This window comes from Callithrix jacchus, chromosome 2, assembly GCF_049354715.1.
Source record: "Callithrix jacchus isolate 240 chromosome 2, calJac240_pri, whole genome shotgun sequence".
Lineage (NCBI taxonomy): Eukaryota > Metazoa > Chordata > Mammalia > Primates > Cebidae > Callithrix > Callithrix jacchus.
Genome location: NC_133503.1, coordinates 164721842 through 164749649, shown reverse-complemented (window position 1 = coordinate 164749649; position 27808 = coordinate 164721842). Strand labels below are relative to the sequence as shown.

Below are 27808 nucleotides of genomic sequence, written 5' to 3'. Positions count from 1 at the left end.
TATATCACGCTCAGAAGCTTCCGCCGCGGGAAGTACTTCCTACGTAGCGCGGTGCAGCACTCTCAAGCGTCCGTCGCTGCAGAGTCGGTGAGGTCAAAAGGAGGAGGCGGTGCCATGTGCGGCCAATCGCGTTTCAGTGCCGGAAAGGTGGGCGGGACTCCCAGCTTGCTGGCGACAGTATGGGGAGTCCTTTTGGGGCTCGCTTGGGACACTAGTGGCGTTTAGATTGCAATTATTCTTTTCGTGCTGCCGCTACTGCGGATCGGTTTCGCGCATTAGCAGTCAGATCTGTTGTCATACTGTGGATTCCGGCCCTCGAGGCACATGGAGAACCTGGAATGCAGGGTTGGCCCTGTCCTTAACGCGCACGGACTGAGCGCTCCCCGGCGTGTTATTAACCATGTGCGCCTGGGATCATCCCCATTCAGGAGAAAGCAGCTTCTCTAGTAGCCTCCTCATTCCAACCCTGGAAGCTTTTGGCCGGCCCTGACTCCCTGTAAGAGGTCGCAAAAAGTACAGAGGCATTGAGCTGGAGTTTAGACTATAAAGGGAAAGGAGGCAAATCGTCATTTTTTTTCTTAACTGTAGTAAATCAGAGGCAAGTTATCTGATCCCATATTTCGTTGTGCCAAGGAAACACACATGGAACTAGTTCAATATGGTTTTCGAAGGCCGGGCGCCGCGGCTCACGCCTGTAATCACAGCACTTTGGGAGGTTGAGGCGGGCGAATCTCTTGGGTCCAGGAGTTGGAACCAGCCTGGGCAACAATAGGGAGACCCTGTCTCTACAAAATAATACAAAAAATTAGCCAGGCGTGGTGGCAAGCGCCTGCAATCTCAGCTACTCAGGAGGTTGAGGTGGAGAGATCGCTTGAACCCGGGAGGGGTGGTTGCAGTAAACTGAGATTGCGCCATTGCACTCCAGCCTGGGTGACTAAGACCCTGTCTCAAAAACACTTAAAATAAAAGGTTGCCAGAGCTGCTTTCGTTTCTTGGAAGCTCTAAAAAGGAGAATCTGTTTTCTTTCCTTTCTCAGCAGCTAGAGACTGCCCAGACTCCTTGGTTTATTGCTTACTTGCATTTTCAAAACCAGTGATACTGTAGTCCTCCCCCTTTCTGTGGGGTTTAAGTTCCATCACCCACAGTGGATGGCTGAAACCACAATCCCAAACCCTATATACACTTTTTTCTGTAAATGTGTACCTGTGATGAAGTTAAAATGTATGCATTAGGCACCATACAAGATTAACAACAACTAATAAAATAGGACAATCATAACAGTATACTGTACTAAAAGTTAAGTGAACATGGTCGGTCTCTTTTTCTCAAAATATTGTCCTGTACTCACCTATTTTTAAAACATGGTTGACCATGGGGTAACAAACCCTGAAATCCTGCAAAGGGAAACCTTGGATAAGGGGAGACTACTGTAGTCTTTCTCACATTGCATTGCTCTCTGTTCAGCATCCCTCTTACCCTTTTTCGTTTTTTTGAATTTTTATCTGTAGTAGAAACAAGGTCTCACTATGTTGTCCAGGCTGGTCTTGAACTCCTGAACCCTCCTGCTTTGGTCTTCCAAAGTGCTGGGGTGTCCTGTCATCCCTCTCCTACTTTATTTATTTTATTTATTTTTATTTTTATTTTTTTTTTGCTCCCTCCCTCCCGCCTCCCCTCTCCTACTTTTAAGGCCCCTTATGATTACAGCCCAATCTCCTTGGTTTGGGCTCCACCCAGATAACTTCTTTATCTCGAGTTCAGCTAATTAGCAACCCTAATTTCCTCTTCGATTATAATTATCCTTTGCCACATAACCTTATTTATTCACAGGTTGAGGGGATTACTACATTGCCATCTTTGGAAGCAGCCATTATTTTGCCTACCATGAGGGTTATGGAAAATGAAGTCAGTGTAGAAAGGGTAGGACAAATGTCAACCATTAGGGAACCAAGCAGTGTGACAGGCATTATGTCAGTGTATTTACTCCAGACATTCCCAGAATCGAGGACAGGAGAAAGAATTATTTTTCCTCCTCTCTCTAGTTATGAGGTGGTTCTTTTTGGTGTATGTAAAACCATGTAAATTTTGCCCTGGTGGGTTAAACCCTTGTCTTTCCAGAGGTCTATGAAGTCTAGTCAGACCCTCCAAGTTTCTATACAATTACTAGGTTTAGGTCAGGATTAGAGACTTGTATCACTTATTTTTCGAGATGGGGTCTCACTCTGTCACTCCAGCTGGAGTACAGTGATGCCATCTCAGCTCATCGCAACCCCCACCTCCCAGGTTCAAGTGATTTTTTTTTTTTTTTTTTTTGAGAAAGAGTCTCACTCTGTTGCCCAGGCTGAAGTGCAATGGCACTATCTCTGCTAACTGCAGCCTCCACCTCCTGGGTTCAAGTGATTCTCCCTGCCTCAGCCTCTTAAGTAGCTGGGATTACAGGCGCCTGCCACCACACCCAGCTAATTTATTTGTTTTTTTAAGTAGAGACAGGGTGTTTCACCAGGTTGGCTGGGCTGGTGTGGAACTCCTGACCTCAGGTGATGATCCACCTGCCTTGGCCTCCCAAAGTGCTGGAATTACAGGCGTGAGCCACAGAGCCCGGCCAGTTCAAGTGATTCTTGTGCCTCAGCCTCCCAAGTAGCCAGAGCTACAGCTGGACGCCACCATGACCAGCTAATATTTTGTATTTTTAGTAGAGACAGGTTTCACCATGTTGGCCAGACTGGTCTCAAACTCCTGACCTCCAGTGATCAGCTCCCCACCCTCCCGCTGCCCGCCACCTGCCACCTCAGCCTCCCAAAATTCTGGGATTACAGATGCGAGCCACCACACCAAGCCAGGACTAGATCAACATCTGAAATGGATGCTGTAAGGTTGTTAGCCCAGGCATTCACCCACTGACATTTTGCTTTTTGGCAGTGACAGAAACTATGTTAAGTTCTGCATCCATGGTTCTGATACAGTCAAGTCTCTTGACCACCTGGACTCAGCACTGAGACCTGCCTCTTTTTATTTCTACAATACAGAAATTACTGCTGACTTTTGTCTTTAAAACATCACAAAGGTTGTAGTAAGCTACTCTAGCCTATGCTCTTTAAAAAAAAACTCATATGATATTCAAAATTAATATTAGAAAAAACAAAACTAGAAAGAAAAAAATAAAAAACAGAAAAAAGGACAAAAAAATGACCAAAAAATAAAGTATAAAAAAATAAAAAAATTAATATTAGGTAAGAGTTCTTATTTATTTACCAATTATAATTATATATATTTATGAGGTATACAGTAATTTTATATGTATGCAGTGTGGAATGATTCAATCAAACTAACATAAACATCACCTTCAATAATTATACTTTATTCCTCCTGTCTGTGACTCCCGAAGTGCTGCAATTACAGGCGTGAGCGACCTCACCCAGCCTGAATTTTAAATTATTTTTTAACTTTAGAGACATCAGAATTATATTACTCATTATTCTTGGTTCCTAATAGCATTGGTTCATACATGTTCTGCTTTTATTTATGTATTAGCTCTTTACCTTTTACAATATAGTAAGCCCCTATAAACTCAGCACCTACGTTGTAGGCTACCCAGGATCTCCTCCCCAGTCCTATCCCATTTCCAAGCTTCCCTTATGTGACATAACCATCATTCTGGATTTCATATTCATCATTCTCTGCTTTTTGTTTTATATAATTTTCATGACTTCATGTATATTCCTAAATGTATGTGTGTGTTTACTTTCAACTTTTAAAAAGGGTGCCATACTATATATAATCTTTTGGGGTCTACAGTTTTTGTTTACTATTGTTATGATTTCTCTATATTGTGGGTCACTGAAGTTCATTCTTTTTGAATGCCATATAATATTATGTTATAAGAAATATCAAAGTTTATTCATCCAGTGTCCTGTTGCTATTTATGCAGATTGCTTTCAGATTCTTGTGAACTATGAAACAGTAAATAAAGGCTAACTAGAGGCCAGGCGCGGTGGCTCAGGCCTGTAATCCCAGCACTTTGGGAGGCTGAAGTGGGTGGACCATGAGGTCAAGAGATCGAGACCATCCTGGTCAACGTGGTAAAACCGCGTCTCTACTAAAAATACAAAAAATCAGTTGGGCATGGTGGCGCGTGCCTGTAATCCCAGCTACTCAGGAGGCTGAGACGGGAGAATTGCCTGAACCCAGGAGGCTGAGGTTGCAGTGAGCCGAGATTACGCCATTGCACTCCAGCCTGGGTAACAAGAGAGAAACTCCATCTCAAAAAAAAAAAAAAAAAAAAAAAAAGACCAACTAGATAATTTTCTTAAAATAAATACTAATAACAAAAACAAAAATGTAAAATATTAAATAGTAATGTTTAAAGTGGAAGTATAAATCCCCTTGTCATCATATTCCCAGAGATAACCAGTGTTAAAATTGAGATATCTCTTGACTGTCTTCTTTAAAATATAATGTATATCTGCATAAACATATTATATATATAAACTATATACATATTAAATTTTTTTTTTTTTTTGAGACGGAGTTTCGCTCTTGTTACCCAGGCTGGAGTGCAATGGCGTAATCTCGGCTCACCGCAACCTCAGCCTCCTGGGTTCAGGCAATTCTCCCGTCTCAGCCTCCTGAGTAGCTGGGATTACAGGCACATGCCATTGTGCCCAGCTAATTTTTTGTATTTTTAGTAGAGACGGGGTTTCACCATGTTGACCAGGATGGTCTCGGTCTCTTGACCTCATGATCCACCCGCCTCGGCCTCCCAAAGTGCTGGGATTACAGGCGTGAGCCACGGCGTTGGCACATATTAATTTTTTAAAACAAAAATGAGATCTACAACTTGCGGTTTCCATAGCAATATATTATGGATATCATTACTTGTCAATATGTAGAGATGCACTTTATCCTTTTTTTTTTTTTTAAGGTAGAGTTTTGCTCTTGTTGCCCAGGCTGGAGTGCAATGGTTCCATCTCTGCTCACTGCAGGCTCCTCCTCGCTGGGTTCAAGCAATTTTCCTGCCTCAGCTTTCTGAGTAGCTGGAATTAAAGGGATGTGCCACCACGCCCCGCTAATTTTGTATTTTTAGTAGAGATGGGATTTCTCCAAGTTGGTCAGGCTGGTATCGAAATCCCGACCTCAGGTGATCCTCCAGCCTTGGCCTCCCACAGTGCTGGAATTGCAGGCATGAGCCGCCGTGCCCGGCCGCACTTTATCCCCTTTAACAGTTCTTTGGTGTTTCACTGTCAACATGTCAGTATTTATTCCCTAAACCCCCAGTGTTGGTTATTTTCAATTTTCTACTATTATAAACAATATTGTAATGCAGATTCTTGTATATACATCTTTGGGCATTTGCTTATTTCCTTAAGATAATTTCCTAGAACTGAAATTCCTTTATTGAAGGATATGAAGTTTTATTTTTATCTGTCTTCAACTTTATTTATTTATTGCTGCATATTGCGAGATTACCCACCAAAAATCAATTAATCATTTACATTCTTGCCATCATAATATAGTGTTCCAGACCAGGAATACCTAGTCCAACCAGAGGTTCAAGAGCAACTTCTTGGAGGAGGTGAGTCTGAGTCATGGTGAGAATTTATCAAGCCTTCAAAAGACCACATAAATAATCCACAGGGAGCCCAGATCAGAGAGTGTTCAGCCTAGGTTCCCCAATTGTGCTTGTATCTGCACTCACCAACACTAGACGTCATTGGCATGTTAAAGCTTAGCCAAATAGAATTGCTCTTTGTCTTTTTTTTTTTTTTTTTTTTCAACTTCTACTTATTCTCAGGATGATTTCTTAATCCATTTCCTGGTTTAGAGGAAACAGGAACAATGGCTACTGAGAGTACTCCCTCAGAGATCATAGAAAGAGAACGAAAAAAGTTGCTTGAAATCCTCCAACATGATCTTGATTCTATCTTAGACACCTTAACCTCTCGAAGGCTGATTTCTGAGGAAGAGTATGAGGCTCTGGAGAATGTTACAGATCTCCTGAAGAAAAGCCGAAAGCTGCTAATTTTGGTACAGAAAAAGGGAGAAGTGACCTGTGAGCATTTTCTCAAGTGTTTATTTAGTACTTTTCCACAGTCAGCTGCTGTTTGCGGCTTAAGGCATGGTAAGTTGGCTTTGTATACTTTTTGGGGTGAGAGGGAGAGGGCAGACTTTCTGAAAAAGAAAGAAAAATGTTGCCTTTTATTTTTGTTAGTCTTTTCTCCAGAAATGGTGTCTATTGAAATATGAGAATGAAACAAACACTGTCTGGAATTTTGAAAGTTTCTGAAATGTAACATCTTATTGGTTTAAGCAATTGATAACTTGTTTTTCAGACTGTGCTCAAAACTTGGAGTTGTTTTAACACTAACATAAACTGCTCATCATTCTGGCAGTGACATGCTGAAATCTCACAGTTGGAAGGAAAATAATAACCATAACACAGTCCAGGGTTTGTTTTTCAAGTGGATGAATTCACGGATATTAACAGTGCCAAGACCACAAGCTGTATCTTTCACTTAGTATAGCCATTTTGAAAATACAAGGAAAATAATTTTTAACACATAGATGGCAGATCAGTAGTTTTGTTTTTTTGGTGAGCAGAATGCCAGCAGCAGCTGTTTTCTGGAGCAATTCAAGTGCTAATTCTTAAATGGTTCAAAGATAACTAGTAGCCCATGAGAGAGCAATTCTTCCAGTTGTTTAGCCATTCTGTAAATTACTAGGGACAGGTGTAGCTCCTTTTCTAGGAATCTAAAAAAAATAAAATTCAAAATTATTTTAAGGGATGTTAGAGAGGTAGAGGCTCAGATTAAAAAAAGTAAATGTGTTTTTGTTTTTAATTTTCTTTTTTAAATTAATTTATTATACTTTAAGTTCGGGGTACATGTGCAGAACATGCAGGTTTGTTACATAAGTATACAAAAAAAGTGAACGTTAGTGATACCTAATGTAGGACAAGGCTCATATGCTTAGAAAAATGATTTTTTATTATTTGTAAAGCACACTATTCCAAATTAGAGCCATTTGCTTACTGATTAGAAATTATTTGTGATCAGATTTCATTAGCATTGACCCCAGGAAACCCAAGTCTACTGTGAGTCACAGTAAGTTCAAAGTAAACACCCTTTCATACGATTCAAATTGTCTGTTTTACTCACTTATTCTGTAAGGTTGCTAGGAAGGACTCAAATTTTAAACAAGACAATGATGTGATCTGATTTTTTTTTAGTGGGGAAAAGAAAGTTCTGAAGGTTGATTTGTTGACATGCAAGTTATATAGGAGGTGTTAGGTATTACTGTACTCCACTGAAGTAAAGAAGAGGGATGATGCTTTGAGGCCTCAGGAACTTCAGTTATTATACAGTTCCTTTTTATTAATTGGGAAAAACAATTTTTTTCTGTTATTTGCAGAAGTTTTAAAACATGAGAATGTAGTACCTCTTCAATCTATGGGGGCAAGCAAGAATTCAGACGATGCTTTTTCTCCTGGAAAAAAACAGCCTGAGGCTTCTGAGATCACAGTGTCCTTCAATGAGAAGGAACACTTGGATTTGGAAACCTCTGAGTTTTTCAGGGACAAGAAAACTAGTTATAGGGAAATGGCTTTGCCCACCAGGGAGAATGAGGAGTATGACACACCAGAAGTCACATTACCACATTCAGTTGAGAAAGTTGGATATGAAGTTCCAGCAACTATTACATATAGAAAGGATGGACAGAGATATGAGGAGCTAAATGATTCTTTATACTTAGGAAAAGAGGAATATCTAGGATCTGTTGACTCCCCTAAAGATGCAGAAGCCACTGTGGAAGAGGAGGATTATGATGATCCAGAGCATGCTGGATATGATGGTGAAGAGGACTTCAAGTATTCGGAAACCACAGAGTTCTCTGGTGAAGAACCAAGTTATGAGGATTCACAAATCAGCCTTTCATTGGAGGAGGAACAGGAGAAAAGTATGAAAGGTATGGAAGTATCATGTACAGTTAGGCAACAACTTAAGTTAATAAGCTTGCTATGACATAATGGGGATAGGGGTATGAAGAAGGCACAGATATCAGCAGAAAATCAGCTGCTAAAAAATTCCTTGTGCTTCTCTAACTTGGAGTCTCCTCGAAGTAAGTGTTAACTTAAAGGAGCTCCCAGGACCTAGGAAGTGATGGACAGCATAAGCAAATGCAAATATTGATTGTCAGCTTGTAAATTTCTGTAGGCTGTATAAGGAGTTGCTAATCATTAATTTCCCATTATACGTACAAAGAGTTGCTAATCATTAATTTTAGGCTAACCTCCTATTCCTCAGGTTCAACCACTTTAGTCATTGTAGTGCCTTTGTGACCAGAGAGATGTGGGGATTATGGGTTTGACTATTTAAGTGAAAACTGTCAGTAGAGGAATTTGTGCTAAATGGCTCAGCTCCCAAAATATTGTTACTTAGTTTGATCCAGTCCATATAATGCCATCTTGATGAGAATTATATTTGTATCTTGAATATGAATATTTCTTTATTAAAAAAATTTTTTTGAGACAGGGTCTCAGGCTGGAGTGCAGTGGCACAATCATAACTGATCACAGCCTCTACCTCCCAGGCTCAGGTGATCCTCAAACTTCAGCCTCCTGAATAGCTAGGATTACAAGTGTGAGCCACCATGCCTGGCTAATTTTGTATTTTGTAAAGGCTGGGTTTTGCCATGTTGCTCAGGCTGGTCTCGAACTCCTGGGCTCAAGTGATCTTCCCATCTTGGCCACCCAAAGTGCTGGGATTACAGGTGTGAGCCACTGTACCAGACCAAATCTGAATAATGAAAATTCAAAATATGAGGAGTGTTTCTTTGGAGAGATGTTGTCTGGGAAAATAAACATCACCAACTTCTGAGTAGAGGATGAAAATGTAACTACCATCTCACATTCAGTTCAGATCTTGGGGGCTCACAATCCATTTATGGGTAGAAAGAGAGTCATTTCTTCCTCATCACATCTTGTATTAGTTTGTGAAGGATGCTGTAACAAAATGCCACAAAGTAGGTGGCTTAAACGATAAACACAAATTTCTTGTCTTACTCTTTTGGAGGCTAGAAATCTGAAAGCAAAGTGTTAACAGAGTTGGTTCCTTTTTTTTTTTTTTTTTTCCGAGACAGTCTCACTCTGTCACCCAATGGCATAACCTCAGCTCACTGTAACCTCCGCCTCCCAGGTTCAAGAAATTCTCCTGCCTGATTACAGGAGCTCACCACCACACCCTGCTAATTTTTTTATTTTTAGTAGAGATGGGGTTTCACCATGTTGTCCAGGCTGGTCTCGAACTCTTAACCTCAAGTAATCCACTCGCCTTAGCCTCCCAAAGTGCTGAGATTACAGGCGTGAGCCACTGTGCCTGGCCTAGGCTTGGTTCCTTCTGAAGGGTTTGAAGAAGAATCTATTCCTAGCTTTCCTAGTGTGTGTTTTTTTGTTTGTTTGTTTGTTTGTTTGTTTGTTTGTTTGTTTTTGAGACGGGGTGTCACTATGTTGCTCAGGCTGGAGTGCAGTGGCTATTCACAGGCGTGATCCCACTACTGATCAGCACCGGAGTTTTGACCTACTCGGTTTCTGACCTGGGCCGGTTCACCCCTCCTTAGGCAACCCAGTGGTCCCCTGCTCCCAGGAGGTCACCATATTGATGCCGAACTTAATGCGGACATGCGATTGGCATAGCGCACTACAGCCCAGAACTCCTGGGCTCAAGCGATCCTCCCACCTCAGCCTTCTGAGTAGCTGGGACTACCAGCACGCACCACCACGTGCCCGAGTTTCCTGGTGGTTTGCTGGAAATTGTTGGCCCTCCTTGGCTTGTGCAAGCACCCTCTGATACGCTTTCACCTTCAAATGGCCTTGTCCCCGAGTGTGGGTTCCTTTGGCTAAATTTCCCATTTAAAAAAGGACACCAGTCATATTGGGCTAGGGCCCACCCTAATAACATTATTAAAACTAATTACATCTTCAATGGCCCTATTTCCAAATAACACCACATTCTGAGGTACTGGGAATTAGGATTTTAACATAGGAATTTTGTGACAGACATAATTCAACCCATGCTTCTTGCCCCACCCCCAAATAAGTTCTAATACATGATTATTTTGGGGCCCCATTCTTAATTTTATTTATTTATTTTAGGTGCATAGGGTTGAATTAATAATTCATTGCATAGTATCATCATTATTCCGCAAAAATCACCTGTTTATTCTGTTTTTTCCTCCATTTCCCATTCACCTTCTTCCAGAGGTAACGTTCTAATATTACAGTGTGTCTCTTACATGTTGTTTTGTTCTCATGAATTTTTTTTTTTCTGTGTCAGGTACTGACTCGGTTTCACCCTGTTGCCCAAGCTGGTCTCAAACTCCTGGCCTCAATAGTGCTATATAACAAATCATCTCAAAATTCAGTCACTTCAAACACAGAGTTTATTATTGCTCACATGTCCGTGGTTGACTGGGTAGTTCTTCTGGTCTTCCCTGGGTTCACTCACACATCTGTAATGAGGTGCTTGAAGGCTGGTCTCTCATCTTCTGGCAGACTACTCTGAGCTTATTCTCAGAACAGATGCAGTTTTTTCTTTCTTTTTTTTTTTTTTTGAGATGGAGGCTCACTCTGTTGCCCAGGCTGGAGTGCAGTGGTGTGATCTTTGCTCATTGCAACCTCTGCCTCCCAGGTTCAAGCTATTCTTCCTGCCTCAGCCTTCCACGTAGCTGGGATTACAAGTGCCTATCACCACACCCAGCTAATTTTTGTATTTTTAGTAGAGACGTGGTTTCACCATGTTGGCCAGACTGGTCTTGAACACTTGACCTCAGGTGATCCGCCCGCCTTGGCCTCCGAAAGTCCTGGGATTATGGGCATGAGCCACTGCACCCAGACAGGTATATTTTTATGATAAGTGTAAAGGAGAGAGAAAGGGAGAGAGAGCAAGGCAGAAGAAGACAGAGAACTGGTGAAGACCTTTTGAGTCTCAGCTTTAGAGTGATCATGCCATCTATGCCATCTGTATTAGTTTCCTAAGGCTGCTGTAACAAAGTACCACAAATGAGTGGCTTTAGAAGAACAAAAATTTATTTTGTCACAGTTCAAGAGGCCAAAAGCCTGATATCAAGGTATCAGTTCAGGAGGCCAAAAGCCTGATACCAAGGTATCAGAAGGGTCATGCTCCCTCTGGAGGTGCTAGGAAAGGATTTGTCTCAGGCCTCTCTCCTAGCTCCTGGTACCTCGTGCATTCCTTGACTTACAGTTGGTCATTTTCTCCCTGTGTCTCTTTACATCATCCACCCACTGTGCATATCTCTGTGTCTAAATTTTTCCTTTTTATTAATACACCAATTATATTGATTTAGGGCTCACACAATGACTTACTTTAACTTAATGACCTCTTTAAAAATAAAGATGCTATTTACAAAATAAGGCCACATTCTGCAGTACTGGGGGACTTCTTTTAGAAGTGGACAAAATTCAACCCATAACACCATTACTTCTGCCACATTCTGTTGACCAAAGCAAGTCTCAAAGCCAGCTCAGGTTTAGCGTTGGGGGAAAACAAGTTCTATTTCTTGCAAAGTAAGATAGCAAAAACTACGGATACGAGAAAGCCATTAATTGGGGACATTATTGCAATCAATCTAACGTCTTTAGCAAAACAGATCAAGAGAAGTCAATAATAATGAAGTTATGATCTGCAGTGTAATTCTGATGGCTACCCATTCACTCTAGTTGACTTGGAGGCTTGTGGCTATTCTTTGTTTCTTCCCCAAGTAATATTTCTCTGTACAGCTGAGAACTGAAAAAAAAAAAAAGTTCTAACTCAAAGAAAGGTCTTCATGCTTTTTGTCATGCAAAATTTTATGTAAAAATATTTACAGTGTCAAAGTCTCAGAAAGGCTTAAACTATTGCCTCGTGTGCTGTGCACTGTAGAAGGTCAGCTTGCATAGACAGTATCAATTGACTCTCTTCCCCCTCGAGCTTGTAGTTGGGTTCAACCATTGGGTAGAACCAATGTTATTACCATTCCCTGTGGCCCTTTTTCGTAAAAATCCAGGTTTTCATTTTATATTATTTTCCTTTAGCCTGAAAAATTTATTTATTGTTTCTCTTAATACAAGTCTGCTGGTGGTAAATTTTCTTGGTTTTTGTTTATTGAAAGATGTTTTTATTTTGTCTTCATTCCGGAAGGATGATTTTGCTGGATATAAGATTCCACAATTTTTGCTTTTAACACATAATGCATGCCATTCCTCTGTCTTTTAGCTTCCATTGTTTCTGATGCTAAATTTTCAGTCATTTTTTCATTGATCCTCTCTAAGTGATGTGTCATTTATCTCTGGTTGTTTTCCAGATTTTTTCTTTTTTTCTTTTCTTGAGCAATTGACTCTCATGTGTCTAGGTGTGATTTTTTTTTTCTCTCTCTCCCTTAGTATTTGCAGAGTTTCCTGAATGTAAATTAAAAAAAAAAACTTATCAAATCTGGAAACTTTTCAGCCATTATTTACCAAGATTTTTTTCTTTCTCACTTCTTTTCTCTTTCTGTGACTTCAAGTACATGAATTTTAGAGTTTTAAAAATATTGTTCTACAGGTTCCAGAGACTGCTCATCTTTCTTTAATATTTTTTCTCTCTGTTCTTCAGGTTGATATTTGCTTTCTTCTGTCATCTCCAATTTGTTGTTAGCCCATCTGGTATTTTAAACAAATTCATATATTGTGATTTTTAATTCCAGAATTTTCTGTTTAAAAATACGTTCTATTTTTTTTTTTTTTCGGAGAATTCCTATTTAATCATTCATTGTGGAATTATTTAATTTTAATTTTTTTTTTTGAGACAGAGTCTTGCTGTGTTGCTCAGGCTGGTGTGCAGTGGCGCAGTCTTGGTTTACTGCAGCCTCGACCTCCCAGTCTGAGGCTCAAGCCATCCTCTCACCTCAGCCTCTCAAATAGCTGGGATTATAGGTGCACACCTGGTGCATGCCTGGTTAATTTTTGTAGAGACGAGGTTTTCATAATGTTGCTCGGGCTGGTCTTGAACTCCTGCACTCAAGTGATCCTTCTGCCTCAGCCTTCCACAGTTTTGGAATTACAGGCATGAGCTACCACGCCTGACCGTAATATTCCTATATGCTAAATCTAACATCTGGATCATTTTGGAGTCAGTGTCCATTGAATATGAGTTACACTTCCTGCTTCTTCCTATGTCTGTTAGCTTTGGATTGTGTGCTATCCATTGTGTATAATAGGTCATACAGGCTCTAGATTTTTATATTTCTCCTTAGAGTCTGAATGTTATTTTGGTCTGTTTCTGTCTCCTATTAACCTGACTGTACTCAAATTCAAAATTCAAACTCCTTTTCCATGGGTGGCAGCTGAAATCTCTGTTTATTTCTTTTTACCTTAGCTGAGTTATTTTTATGAATTTTTAATTTACAAAATTGAGAGTTTCCTGATATTATTGCTTACTTTTTTCACCTAGCTCTGTGCTTAGTTAGATACATCTCTGTTTTGGGTGTACATCTACTCTGTTGCTTTGTCTGCTACATAGTGACATTGTTACTACCTTGTCGACACACCTGGCTTGGTTCCTGTGGGTACTGATGTTTTTCTTTCTTTTTCTTTTTCTTTCTTTTTTTTTTTTTTGAGATGACAGGTTGGAGTACAGTGGCACAATCTTGGCTCACTGCAACCTCTGCCTCCTGGGTTCAATCAATTCTCCTGCCTCAGCCTCCCAAGTAGCTGGGACTACAGGCACCCACCACCATGCCCAGCTAACTTTTGTATTTTTAGTAGAGACAATGTGTCACTGTGTTGGCCAGGCTGGGATTATAGGCATGAGACACTGCACCCAGCCATGGGTACCAATTTCTGTGCTGAAGAAGTAGAGAATTGTTTTCCTAAGGCAAAGTATGAGACAGGAAAAAGCAGAACTTAAAAGCTGTCCTGCAACCTATTCTCTCACTGCTTCTTCTGGGAACTCTTCAAGCCAGATTCAACTTCCCCCTTACCCTTTTGCCCCAACACATATGCGAGTTCAAGTAACTTTGAGACTACCCAAAGACTTTGTATAGTTACTTTTATTGATTCCTAAAATCCATGCTTTTCTCTTCTATTGTTTCTTCAAGGCCCTTTTTAAGGGTAGTTTTACATTTTTATGCTAGCTGGCCATCTGTCAGGAGTAGAAAATCCACTCTGATATTCTCTCTATTATGCACTCTCTGTGTGTTTATAAAAAGTAAGTAGGCCAGCCAAGGTGGCTCATGCCTGTAATCCCAACACTTTGGGAGGCTGAGGCAGGTAGATTAATTGACCCCAGGAGTTTCAGCCAGCCTGGGCAAAATGGTGAAACTGTGTCTCTACAAAATGAAGAAATGAAAGGTAGGTGGGTTGGTGGTGTGCACTTGTGGTCCCATCGGCAGCTGAGGCAGAAGGATCACCTGAGCCCAGGAAGTTGAGACTGCAGTGAGCAGAGATTGTGCCACTGCACTTCAGCCTAGGTGACAGAACAAGACCTTGTCTTAAAAACAACAACAAAAGAAGTAGTTAGAAGATATATTTGAAAATGAGAGATCAGGAAAAATTAGGGATAGCATGTAAATTCTGAGAAAAACTTTGAAGGAAATAAAATCTTCAGTTCCTCTAAACTTCAGCAAGAGAGAAATTTAAGAAATTTAAGAAAGAAAGATTACTCTTCATAGATATATATAATTTAACATTAACAAGATTTTTCATTGCTGCTTGTAAATGTTAAAATTAAAAACTTAAATGATCATTCATAGGCAGTTGTTAAATAGTTATCATCTATCCAAATCATGGAGTGTCATGATTTAGCTAAAATGAATTGCATAGACCAGTACATGTGCTGACTTGAAAGCATTTGCAAGGAATATCACTAAGTGAAAAGAGGCTGAAGAATCATTTGTTTAGTTTAATATTGTTTATGTAAAAGAAAAAAGATAGCATGGACTGGGTGGTGGCTCACGCCTGTAATCCCAGCACTGTGGGAGGCTGAGGCAGATGGATTACTTGATTCTGGGCATTCAAGACCAGCCTGGCCAAAATAGTAAAACCCATCTCTACAAAAATTAGTTGGGCATGGTGGTGCACGCCTGTAATCCCAGCTACTTGGGAGGCTAAGACTGGAAGAATTACTTGAACCCAGGAGGCGGAGGTTACAGTGAGCTGAGATCTTGCCACTGCACTCCAGCCTGGGTGACAGAGTGAGACTCCATCTCAAAAAAAAAAAAAAAAAAAATAGCATGCCGGGCGCAGTGGCTCATGCCTATAATTCCAGCACTTTGGGAGGCTGAAGCGGGTGGATCACAAGGTCAAGAGATCAAGACCATCCTGGTCAACATGGTGAAACCCCGTCTCTACTAAAAATACAAAAATTAGCTGGGCATGGTGGCGCGCACCTGTAGTCCCACTCGGGAGGCTGAGGTAGGAGAATTGCTTGAACACAGGAGGCAGAGGTTGCGGTGAGCCGAGATCATGCCATGGCACTCCAGCCTGGGTAACAAGAGCAAAACTCCATCTCAAAAAAAAAAATAGCATCTACTAAGTAAAGCTATATATTTCTATATATTCATATACACTTAAGTGCTTGCATAGAAAAAGGATGGAAAGCAAACATACTGTAGTATATTGACATATCCCCTAAAAAGAAGTGGACTTGCCAGAATGGTGAAAGGAGACTTTCACTTTATTTATATTGTTTCAGCTTTTTGCAGTGAAAATGTAGATTAGATGGGGTGTAGTGGCTTATGCCTGTAATCCCAGCACTTTGGGAGTCTGAGGCAGGCTGATCACTTGAGGCCAGGAGTTCAAGACCAGCCTGGCCAACATGATGAAATCCCATCTCTACTAAAAATACAAAAATTCTCTGGGCATGGTGGCATATACCTGTGGAGGCTGAGACATGAGAGTAGCTTGAACCCAGGAGGCAGAGGTTGCAGTTAGCTGAGATCACTCCATTGCACCCCAGTCTGGGTGACAGTTTTCTTTCAAACTCTGTCTCAAAGAAAAAATAATGCAGATTACTTATTTAATTTTAAAAGTCAGGCTGTGCATGGTGGCTCGTGCCTGTAATCCTAGCATTTGGGGAGGTTCGCTTGAGACCAAAAGTTCAAGATCAGCCTGGGCAACATAGCAAGACCCCATCTCTATTAAAAAAAAAATAGCCAGCCATGGTGGTGGGTGACTGTAGTCCCAGATACTTGAGAGGCTGAGATGGTAGGATTGCTTGAGCCCCGGGTGATGATCACACCCCTGCACTCCAGCCTGGGTGACATTGTGAGACTGTTTCAAAAAAAGAAGTTGATGAGGGAAATTGAGATTCTGAACATGACTTTCACTATTATCTTCTCTTCTACAGAAAGAAAAAAGGTGTTTAAAGACGTCCTGTTATGTTTGAACATGGATAGAAGCAGAAAGGTTCTGCCAGATTTTGTTAAACAATTCTCCTTAGATCGAGGATGTAAGTGGACCCCGGAGAGTCCAGGAGACTTAGCCTGGAATTTCCTGATGAAAATTCAAGCACTAGATGTGACGGCCAGAGACTCAATCCTCAGGCACAAGGTTCTGGATGAAGGTAGCAAGGAGGATTTGCTTGCTGGAGTGGAGAATTTGGAAATTCAAGACATACAAACCATTAATCCCCTCGATGTCATTTGTGCCACCATGCTGTGTTCAGACAGCTCTTTGCAACGTCAAGTTATGTCAAACATGTATCAGTGCCAGTTTGCTCTTCCCCTGCTACTGCCAGATGCAGAAAACAACAAAAGCATCTTAATGCTGGGGGCCATGAAGGACATTGTGAAGAAGCAGTCAACACAGTTTTCAGGAGGGCCTACAGGGGATACAGAAAAGTTTCTGACTCTCATGAAGATGCCTGTCATCTCCTTTGTGCGTCTAGGATACTGTAGCTTCTCTAAGTCCAGAATCCTCAACACACTTCTCAGCCCTGCCCAGGTGAAATCACACAGAATCTTTCTCCATCAAGATTTGCCTCTTTTGGTGCTTCCCCGGCAAATCTCGGATGGCCTGATTGAAATAACATGGTGTTTTCCTGATGGTGATGATCTAAAGGAAAACGTTAGTGTTTTCCAAAAGCCTGTTGCTCTGGCCAATCTCCGTGGAAATCTAGAAAGCTTTTGGACTCAGTTTGGCTTTTTGATGGAAGTTTCTTCAGCTGTGTTTTTTTTCACTGACTATCTAGGTGAGAAGGAATGGGACTTGCTAATGTTTTTAGGAGAAGCTGCCATTGAAAGATGCTACTTTGTTCTCAGTCCCCAAGCCAGGGAGAGTGAAGAGGCTCAGATTTTCCAGAGGGTACTGAACTTGAAGCCAGCACAGCTACTGTTTTGGGAGGGGGAAGATGCTGGGGATAGAAGGAAGAACATAGAGGGCCTTCAAGCTGCTCTCCGGGAAGTGATGTTCTCTTCTTCACTCAGATGTGTGTCTGTGGAGGATATGGCCTCCCTGGCCAGGGAGCTGGGGATTCAGGTAGATGAAGACTTTGCAAACGCTCAGAGAATTCAGATTTCCTCTGGAGAAAACATGGCTGGAACAGCTGAAGGTGAGAGTCAGCAAAGACACAGTCAGCTAAAAAGCTCATCTAAAAGCCAAGCTCTGATGCCAATACAAGAGCCTGGGACTCAATGTGAGTTCAGCCACAATCTTCAGAATCTCTATGGTACCCCAGTATTCAGGCCTCTTCCAGAGAACTCCTGGCCCTTACCAACCAGAGTTGGAGGTAACTTTAACCGTGTTTCTCTGAAAGCCCCCTGGGTTTTGGGCTGCCACTTTGGGTCAGAGCAGAGGTCTAAGTGGTTCTGTCCTTTGCCCTTTCAGAATGCAAGGGCCCAGGGCAGAGGTAAAAGTTTTGGTTTTCAATCCTTCCATCCCCAGAGATTTTATTCAGGTGAAAGATTCATGAAATTTTCCAGATCTGCTCGTGGGTGTTACTCAAACGGAACATTTGTGAGACCTCCAAGACCCATTTCTCAGCGTGTACAGGCCTGTCCTGAGAGACCACAAATCATGGGAACTCCTGAAAGGTCTTGGGCAGTAGTCTTCCATGTAGGTCACTCCTGTTCCCTGGGTTCACAGCCAGCAAGAGCAGTAGGAAAGCCATGGCCTCAGCAAGCCTGCCCCTGGGGAACACAGCTAACTGAAGCAACTGGAAAACCGATGGGAACATCCCATATTGAAAAGCCTCACCCTCAGTCCTTTCAACCAGCAGGAGCCACACAAAAACTAAGACCTGCTTCTCAGCAAGGAGCCCAGAAGAAGACTCAGGGTAGGCCTTCAAATCCAGCTCTCCAAATAGGATCCCATCCCATGTCCAAGAGCCCTCAGTTCAAATCTGATCAGTCCAACCCATCCCAAGTCAAACACTCCCAGCCTAAACCCTTCCATCCTGTGCCCTCTCAACCTAAACCCTCTCAAACAAAATCCTCTCAGTCCCAGCCCTCACAAACTAAATGTTCTCCGTGCAAATCCATTCAGCCTAAGCCAAGCCAGCCCCGACCTCCCCAGTCTAAGCCTCCTCAGCCCAGACCCACTCAACCTAAGTCATCCTCAAGCAATCCTTCACACCACTCAAAAGCAGGGCTGAAGAGGGGAGGGAAGCATTAAAGGGCTAACTCCAGATATCTGTAAAGCATATCCTTTACCCAGGCCATCCCTATTTTATAGTAAGCAGAAGAGTTGCCATAAAGGTAAGACTGCTATCATTAGCATGTCAAACACAGAAAGATATGCATGACCCAATTGGATATCTTTAAGATATTTGTAAGAGTTATATCCTTAACAAAGAAGAAAAATATGAAAATAATTAAGACTAGAAGCAAGCAGTAGATAATTGAATCCAATCTTGAGTATTATTTGATGATGCATAACTTGCGCTCAGGGAATGGGGGTCTATGAGACAGCACCACTTGGAGAAGAATGGAGTTAGGGTCTCTAACTGCAAAGTGACTGTCAAGTAAGACTCAAGTTGCCTCTGTGTCTGAAAAAGTATCTTAGCTGTTGGCCACTCCAGGGGTGTCTTTGTCAAAAGTTTCTGGTTCAATATCAGCCACTGAGTAGATGGCCCTGCTGATTTGCTGTGGTTAAATCAACTCGCTCTGCTAATAGCCCCAATTTGCGTGGAGAGTAAAACTCTCTCACTTGATCCTTATAGGTAGAAATAATGAATTAACAACCAATAAAATTAACTATTTTGCATTAACTTTGGGAAAGATCTATGTTTGTTTCATATTTGATATGGTTTGGCTCTGTCTTCACCCAAATCTTATCTCGAATTGTAATCCCCATGTGTTGAGGGAGGGACCAGGGACCTGGTGGGAGGTGACTGGATTATGGAGGCAGTTTTCCCCATGCTGTTCTTGTGATAGTGAATGAGTTCTCACTAGGTCTGATAGTGTTTTTTTGTTTTGGATTTTTGTTTTATTTTATGGAGAAAGAATCTCACTCTGTCATCCAGGCTAGAGTGCAGCGGTGTGATCTTGGCTCACTGCAACTTCCGCCTCTCAGGTTCAAGCAATTTTCCTGCCTCAGCCTTCCGAGTAGCTGGGGATTACAGGCATCTGCCCCCATGCCTAGCTAATTTTTGTAGTTTTGGTAGAGATGCAGTTTCACCATGTTGGCCAGGCTTGTCTCAGACCCCTGACCTTAAGTGATCCACCTGCCTTGGCCTCCCTTATGCTAGGATTACAGGTGTGAGCCACCAGGTCTAGCTGAGGTCTGATGGTTTAAAAGTGTGGCACTTACCCCCTTGTTCTCTCTGCCTTCTGTCACCATGTAAGGCATACCTTGCTTCCTTTTCATCTTTCATAATGATTGCAAGTTTCCTGAGGCCTCCCAAGCCATGCGGAACTGAGTCAATAACCTCTTTCCTTTATAATTACCCAGTCTCAGGTAGTTCTTTATAGCAGTATGAAAACAGACTAATACGATATTTTAAATATTTGTAATAGTTAAGAAAATTTGACTTATTAGAGGATTAAATTAAAAATGTTATTATTGAATTTTCAATTTTAGAGTTGTAATTTTTTTTTTTTTTTTTAGACGGAGTCTTACTCTGTCACCAGGCTGGAGTGAAGTGGCGCAATCTTGGCTCATTGCAACCTCTGCTCCAACTTCCTGGTTCAAGCGATTCTCCTGTCTCAGCCTCCCAAATAGCTGGGATTACAGGCTCGTGCTGCCACGCCCAGCTAATTTTTGTATTTTTAGTAGAGACAAGGTTTCACCATTTTGGCCAGGATGGTCTTAAATCTCCTGACCTTGTGATCCATCCGCCTCCCAAAGTGCTAGGATTACAGGCATGAGCCACCACACCTGGCTCCTAGAATTTTAATTTTTTTAAGTTAAAAGAGAAGTTTGACCAGGCGTGGTGACTCATGCCTATAATCCCAGCACTTTGGGAGGCCGAGGCGGGTGGATCACGAGGTCAAGAGAGCGAGACCATCCTGGTCAACAAGGTGAAACCCCGTCTCTACTAAACATACAAAAATTAGCTGGGCATGGTGGTGTGCGCCTGTAGTCCCAGCTACTCGGGAGGCTGAGGCAGGAGAATTGCTTGAACCCAGGAGGTGGAGGTTGCAGTGAGCCGAGATCGTGCCATTGCATTCCAGTCCGGGTAACAACAGCGAAACTCCCTCTCAAAAAAAAAAAAAATATTAAAAAAAAGATAACTGCAAAGTTTACAGAAAGGCTGGGCGTGGTGGCTCACGCTTGTAATCCAAGCACTTTGGAGGCCAAGGCAGGCGGATCACCTGAGGTCGGGAATTCAAGACCAGCCTGACCAACATGATGAAATCCCGTCTTTAAATTAAAAAAACAAAAAAGTTTATAGAAAACATCAAAATGTTAATGAGAACTTAAGATTCACAGAATGTATACTTTTATTGGATTTATATTATTCTAAGCATGTGGATAAATTCTGCTTGTTAGAGGCGTTAAGGAAAAATAGTGCATTGAATTTAAAATATTTAAGTGACATTTAGTTAACTCGGTTTGTAAATGACACCAAATATGAATAAAAGGTCACTTTAGAAGTAGGTGTTAAAATTCACTAGATTAAGAATAAAATAATAAAGTTTATAAATTGAACTTAATAGCCTCAATTTTTGAATTGGTAACTTTAGTAAAATTAATATTAATTTAAAGCACTACAGAAGTCCCCAAATAGTTTTTTATGTGTTAAAAAAAAATACAGTCAAGTACAACAAAAGAGAAAAAGTAATACTGACAAATGAATAAGAGCTGGTCTTTGAAAGGGAATAATTAATCCTTGAGAACGTTCTCATATCATAGTAGATATCTTTCCTTTGTGCATGTACTAAACAATCAATATTGAGTGTTTTCAGTTTTGTTTTGTTTTTTTTTTCTTTTTGAGACAGAGTCTAACTCCATTGCCTAGGCTTGGAGTGCAGTGGCACAATCTCAGCTCACTACAACCTTTGCCTCCCAGGTTCAAGCGATTCTCTTGCCTCATCCTTCTGAGTAGCTGGGATTACAGGCATGCACCACCATGCCCAGCTAATATTTGTGTTTTTCAGTAGAGACAGTGTTTCACCACATTGGCCAGGCTGGTCGTGAACTCCTGACCTCAAGTGATCCACCGGCCTTGGCCTCCTAGAGTGCTGGGATTACAGGTGTGAGCCATGCACCTGGCTCTAAAGGAAGTATTTCTAAAGGGCTGAACAACATACAGGAAAAGAAAATGCAAAGAAGAGTGCAGCATCCTGGATGTAGTAAAAGCACTCAAGAGAGGAGAAGAAAGTACCTTCCCCAATCAGAAGAGCTGTACGGAAAGGGTCTCGTGTCTTGTTGGTTGAGGGATACAGCAGGCTATAGTGAGTGACCTGCAGGAAATATACATTTTCTCTCTACCTCTGGTCTGCTGCTAGCGCATCCCCTTGGCCCAACCTAATCAGAAACCAGAGGGTAAGGTGGGTAGTCCATCCAGGCAGCCCATATAGTGGATTACATGGGCTTTTAGGATTTAGAGCAGTGGATTTGCAGGGGCAAGCAGAAGATATCCAGCATATTCCTTCCTTTCCATCCCGTTCTTTCCTTTTCTTTTTTCTTTCTTCCTCCTCTCACGTTTATTTATTGAGCATCTATTATATGCAAAGTATTGTATTAGGAACTGGGAAGACATGGAAACAGAATGAGAAATCACACTGTAGTTGTGACATCCTATAAATACCTATGTTCCTTCTTTATTATAGATAAAGCTCATTATAGATAGTTTTGAAAATACAGAAATAAATAAGGCCAGGCGTGAATGCTCACACCTGTAATCCCAACACTTTGGAAGGTTGAGGTGGGGGAATCGCTTGAGCATAGGCATTCAACAGCCTGAGCAACATAGCAAGACCCTGTCTCTACAGAAAAAAAAAGTTAGCCAGACATGGAGGAGTGCCCCTGTGGTCCCAGCTACTCCACAGCCTGAGCCCAGGAGGTCTAGGCTGCAGTGAGCTGTGACTGTGCCACTGCACTTCAGCCTGAGTGACAATGAGACCCTGTCTCAAAAAATAAAAAGAATTTTAAAAAAGAGTATAAAAATAACCTATAGGGTTTTTTGTTTGTTTGTTTTTTGTTTTTGAGATGGGATCTCACTCTGTCTCCCAGGCTGCAGTGCAATGTGCAATGGCATGATCTCACTCACTGCAACCTCCACTTCCCAGGTTCAAGTGATTCTTCTGCCTCAGCTTCCTGAGTAGCTGGGATTGCAGACACCTGCTGTCATACCTGGCTAATTTTTGTATTTTAAGTAGAGACGAGGTTTCACCATGTTGGCCAGGCTAGTCTTGAATGCCTGACTTCAGGTGGTTCACCCGCTTCGGCCTCCCAGGGTGCTGGGATTATAGGCGTGAGCCACCGCACCCGACCAACCTGTAGTCTTATAATGAAGAGTAACTAGCAATGTAGTCCCATTACTCATAAATAACAATTTCATTCTCTCTCTCTCTCTCTCTATCTATCTATCTATCTCATACAGGTAGCCAATTACATTTTTGAGTTTGTACTAGGGTTGAATGTGTCAAAGTCAAACATAGTGTTAGGAACAGGCAGCACAGATAGTATGAAATGTTATTTTTTTCAGATGTATTAAGAAAATCTGGATTCAGCACATGAAATACATTTTAAGAGCGTCATTAAGCATAAGGCACAAGTCCAATTATATTCAGTCAAACATGGAAAAACTCAAAAGGTGTTTATAAACTGGGCACAGTGGTTTACGCCTGTAATACCAGCACTATGGGAGGCTGAGGCGGGCCGATCACCTGAGGTCTGGAGCTCAAGATCAGCCTGGCCAACATGGTGAAACTCTGTCTCTACTAAAAATACAAAAATCAGCTAGGCACTGTTGCTATAGCCTGTAATCCCAGCTACTCAGGAGGCTGAGGCAGGAGAATCACTTGAACTCAGGAGGTGGAGGTTGCAGTGAACCGAGATTGCACCACTGCACTCCAGCTCGGGGACCACAGAGCAAGACTATTCCTCAGGCAGCCATGGTGACTCATGCCTGTAATCCCAGGACGCTGGGAAGCTGAGGCAGGTGGATCACCAAGTGAGGAGTTGGAGACCAGCCTGGCCAACATGGTAAAACCCCGTCACTACTAAAAATACAAAATTAGCAGGGTGTGTCTGCACACACCTGTAGTCCCAGCTACTCAGGAAGCTAAGGCAGGAGAAGTGCTTGTACCAGGGAGGCAGAGGTTGCAGTGAGCCGAGACTGTGACGCTGCACTCTAGCCTGGGCAACACAGGGAGACTCCGTTTCAAAAAAAAGAAAGACTCCGCCTCAAAACAAAAAACAAAACTTGTTTATATATGTATTATTTACTACATTGAGAGCATTCATGTTTGTACTTGACTGTTTTTTAAGCAGATGCCACAGTCTACTTAATGATTTTACCACTTTCAACACCTGAAAATCCCATCTTCTTTTTTTTGGTTTTTGTTGTTTTTTGTAGAGATGAAGTCTCAATATATTGCCCAGACTGGTTTCAAGCTCACGAGCTTAAGTGATACTCCTGCCTTGGCCTCCCAAAGTGCTGGGGTTAAAGGTGTAAGCTACCCTGCTCTGCCTGAAAATTCTGTCTTAAACATCTTAAATCCATTTGCGTTTTGTATAAAAAAGTAAATAAAATTTGTCTTTTTAACATTTAAAAAATTGTGTTCTTTGTTGAGATACTTGAAAGGCATATACACCAATGTGATACAAAGAATGTTTGGGGACAAAGTTGCACATTTAATGAATCAAATTAAATGCATAAATCTAGGTTTTACCTGTATTCATGTGATCTCCTGCACTTCCTTATGTCTTTGAACTTTTCATAGTTTCCTCTTGTCATTAAGGTATAAGCAACTTTCCAATGTTTGCTGTATAGGATTCATGGAAAAAAGTATTTGGTGGGGAGGATAAACATGATTCTGATTGCCAATAGTTTAGTTTGACTTAGCAAGTGAGATGGAATTTTTCCCTTAACCTTGACCCCCTTGGTGGGCAGGAACTAAAGTATCTCATTTCACTCAACCTGCAGTCCATGGACAGCTAAGTGTTAATAGCTCAGTGAAGGGTCAGGGTGACAGCCTCCTGCACTTGCCTTTTTTTGACAACCTAGTTCTTGTTCAGTGTCCAGGAAGAATCAGGTCACAGGAACTGTTTGAAAGATAATGAATGTGGAAGACTTTATTGAGCAGTAGAAGTGGCTCTCATGAAAGGGGAGCTGGAAAGGGGATGGTGCAGGATAAAGGTAATCTTTCCCTGAAACCCCGCCATCTCTGGCTGGGCTCCCCTCTGAAATCACACCATCTGAAGTTAGCCACATTTATCCATAGTCTCTGATGCTCAGTTGTTTCCCTGCTCACTCAGCTGCTTGTGTCCCCAAGGCTCAGCAGCTTGTATCTCTGAGGCTCAGCCACTTGTGTTGCTCTTTTTTTCCTTTTTTTTCTGCCAGCTGGTCTGATTTTTATGGGCACAGGATAGCGGGAGGGGCTGTTGAAGCTTGTAAACCAGAACAACTCCATCTTAAATGGGGATGGGTAAAATGAGGCTGAGACCTACTGGGTTGCATTCCTACTGGCATTTTAAGTAACGGAATGAGACAGAAGGTTGGCACAAGATACAGGTTATAAAGACCTTGCTAATACAACAGGTTGCAGCAAAGAAGCCAGCTAAAACCCACCAAAACCAAGATGGCGACAAGAGTAACCTCTGGTTATCCTCACTGCTACACTCCCACCAGTGCCATGACAGTTGACAAATGCAATGTCAGGAAGTTACCCTAAATGGTCTAAAAAAAGGAGGCATGAATAATCTACCTCTTATTTAGCATACAATCAAGAAATACCTGTAAAAATAGGCAACTAGCAGCCCTTGGGACTGCTCTATGGAGTAGCGATTCTTTTATTCTTCTACTTTTTTTTTTTGAGACGGAGTTTCGCTCTTGTTACCCAGACTGGAGTGCAGTGGCACAATCTTGGCTCACCGCAACCTCCACCTTCTGGGTTCAAGCAATTCTCCTGCCTCAGCCTCCCAAGTAGCTGGGACTACAGGCGTCCACCACCATGCCCAGCTAATTTTTATAATTTTAGTAGAGACGGGTTTCACCTCGTTGACCAGGATGGTCTCAAGCTCTTGACCTCGTGATCCGCCTGCCTCGGCCTCCCAAAGTGCTGGGATTATAGGTGTGAGCCACCACGCCTGGCCTCTTCTACTTTCTTAATAAACTTGCTTTCACTTACTCTTTGGACTTTCTGAATTCTTTCTTGCACAAGATCCAAGAACTCTCTCTTGGGGTTTGGATCAGGACTCCTTTCCTGTAACAGGGTGGGCCCAAAAGGCAATCATTTGGGCCGAAAAATGGGGCCAGCTGTTTTCACTTAGGGCCAGGATTCCAGGTTTGAGGGAGGCATTTAGTTGGGAGCCCCACCATTCTGTATCATTATGAAAGTCTACTTCAAAGAGTAAAATGCTTTGGCTCTGTTTAAAATTTTTTGGTTTTCTTTTGAAATAGAGATGGCTCTCACCATGTTCCCCAGGTTGGTTTATGAACTCCTGGGCTCAGGGAATTCTCCCACGTCAGTCTCTGAAATTGATGGGATTAAAGGTGTAAGCCATCACACCTGACTTGACCCTTTTTTAATTATCTCTCTTAGGGTGGAAATCATTGACAGAAATTATTAAATCCAGTCTAAAGTAAGTAAATTTATTTGGGGTGAGTGAATGAAAAAGGTTTCTCCCTTTTGGTAGTGAATCTGCCTTTGCAAAAACTGAAAAGGTAAGGGAAAAAGTAAGGGAAATCTGACGTAGCTGACTTCATCTTGCTTCTACCAGGCTAAATTTCCCTTTTTTTTTTTTTTTTATTTTTTTATTGCTCTGTCACCCAGGCTGGAATGTGATGGTGCAATCTTTGCTCATGCTCACTACAACTTCTGCCTCCTGGGTTCAAGTGATTCTCATGCCTCGGCCTCCCAAGTAGCTAAGATTACAGGCATGTGACACCACACCCAGTTACTAATTTTTGTATATTTTGTAGAGATGGGGTTTCACTACATTGTCCAAGTTGGTCTCAAACTCCTGCTCAGGCAATCCTCCCTCCTTAGCCTCTCAAAGTGCTGGGATTACAGGCGTGAGCCACCACACCCAGCCTACCATTCTATTGTTTAAAAAAAGCAACAACAAAATGTCTCTATTGCTTTTAGTGAAAGTGCTTCTCAAATTTCAGTGTGCATATGAAATACCAAGAGACCTTGTTAAAATGCAGATAGGATTCAGTAGGTAGAGAGCAGTACAGAGCTGAGATTCAGCTGAATGATCATGCTGATGCTAGTGGTTCACAACCACTCTTTGAAGAGAAAAACCCTTATGCAGTGGTCCTCAACCTTGACTGCATATGGGAATCACCTACAGAGCTTTAAAGAATGCTGGTATTAATGCCATTTCTTACAGTTTGTATGAACAATTAAAAAAAAATACTGGTATTTGAGTGTCACTCAGAGATTCTGAGCTCTTTGATATGGGCTGTGGCCTTGGTAGAATTTTTTAAAACCTCCCAGGTTATATAATATGTAGCCAATATTAAAAACTCCTCCTATTGGCTGGGCTCAGTGGCTCTCACCTGTAATCCCAGCACTTTGGGAGGCTGAGGCAGGCTGATCACCTGATGTCAGGAGTTTGAGGCCAGCCTGGTCAACATGGGGAAATGTTGTTTCTACTAAAAATACAAAAATTAGCCAGGCGAGGTAGTGCACACCTATAATCCCTGCTACTCCAGAGGCTGAGACAGTAGAACTGCTTGAACCTAGAAGGTGGAGGTTGTAGTGAGCCAAGATAGGGACAATGCACTCGAGCCTGGACAACAGAACGAGACTGTCTTAAAAAAAAAAATAGCTCCTCCTAGTTGCAAGGACATCCTTCATCATATATTTCTAGAGTGTTTCAAATTTTTTCCAAGTATTATGTCACCTTGGATTTTAAGAAAAGGAAGATGAATTAGAAGAATGAGAAGGTAAAGAAAAGAAGAAAACAAGAAAGGGAGTGAGGAAGAAGGGCGAAGAAGAAAGGACGGAAAACCGTTCCTGGCCCTGTAGATACAGCGTTTTCCTTCTCAATCAAATTTCACAAATGTCCATTTCCACACTTCCCACTTTCACCTCAGCCCTTCTCAACCTGAATTCTGTGTCCTTTTCTTCCTTAAATATGCTGACAGTGACCGCATGCAAGGAGACACACCTGTTATTACCTTACTGATTTTTCTCACTTATTTGACACAGCTGTCTGATGTTT

The 27808-nt window shown here is 41.8% G+C and overlaps 1 protein-coding gene across 3 annotated transcripts; it reads left to right on the top strand.

Annotated features, from left to right (window-relative positions):
* Nucleotides 1-64: 64 nt before the first annotated feature.
* CARD6 (caspase recruitment domain family member 6) lies at nucleotides 65-18825 on the top strand. Of its 3 annotated transcripts, XM_078365539.1 has the most exons (5): nucleotides 65-147; nucleotides 5511-5569; nucleotides 5924-6115; nucleotides 7747-7959; nucleotides 16374-18825. In XM_078365539.1, the coding sequence occupies exons 4-5, from the start codon at nucleotides 7953-7955 to the stop codon at nucleotides 18635-18637; spliced, it is 2271 nt and encodes a 756-aa protein (XP_078221665.1). In that variant the 5' UTR covers nucleotides 65-147; nucleotides 5511-5569; nucleotides 5924-6115; nucleotides 7747-7952; the 3' UTR covers nucleotides 18638-18825. The 3 variants fall into 3 exon arrangements, with proteins under 3 accessions (XP_078221665.1, XP_008990375.2, XP_078221664.1); XM_008992127.5 differs by lacking the exons at nucleotides 65-147; nucleotides 5511-5569 and having other exon boundaries at nucleotides 5817-6115; nucleotides 7786-7959; XM_078365538.1 differs by lacking the exons at nucleotides 65-147; nucleotides 5511-5569 and having other exon boundaries at nucleotides 5817-6115.
* Nucleotides 18826-27808: the final 8983 nt, after the last annotated feature.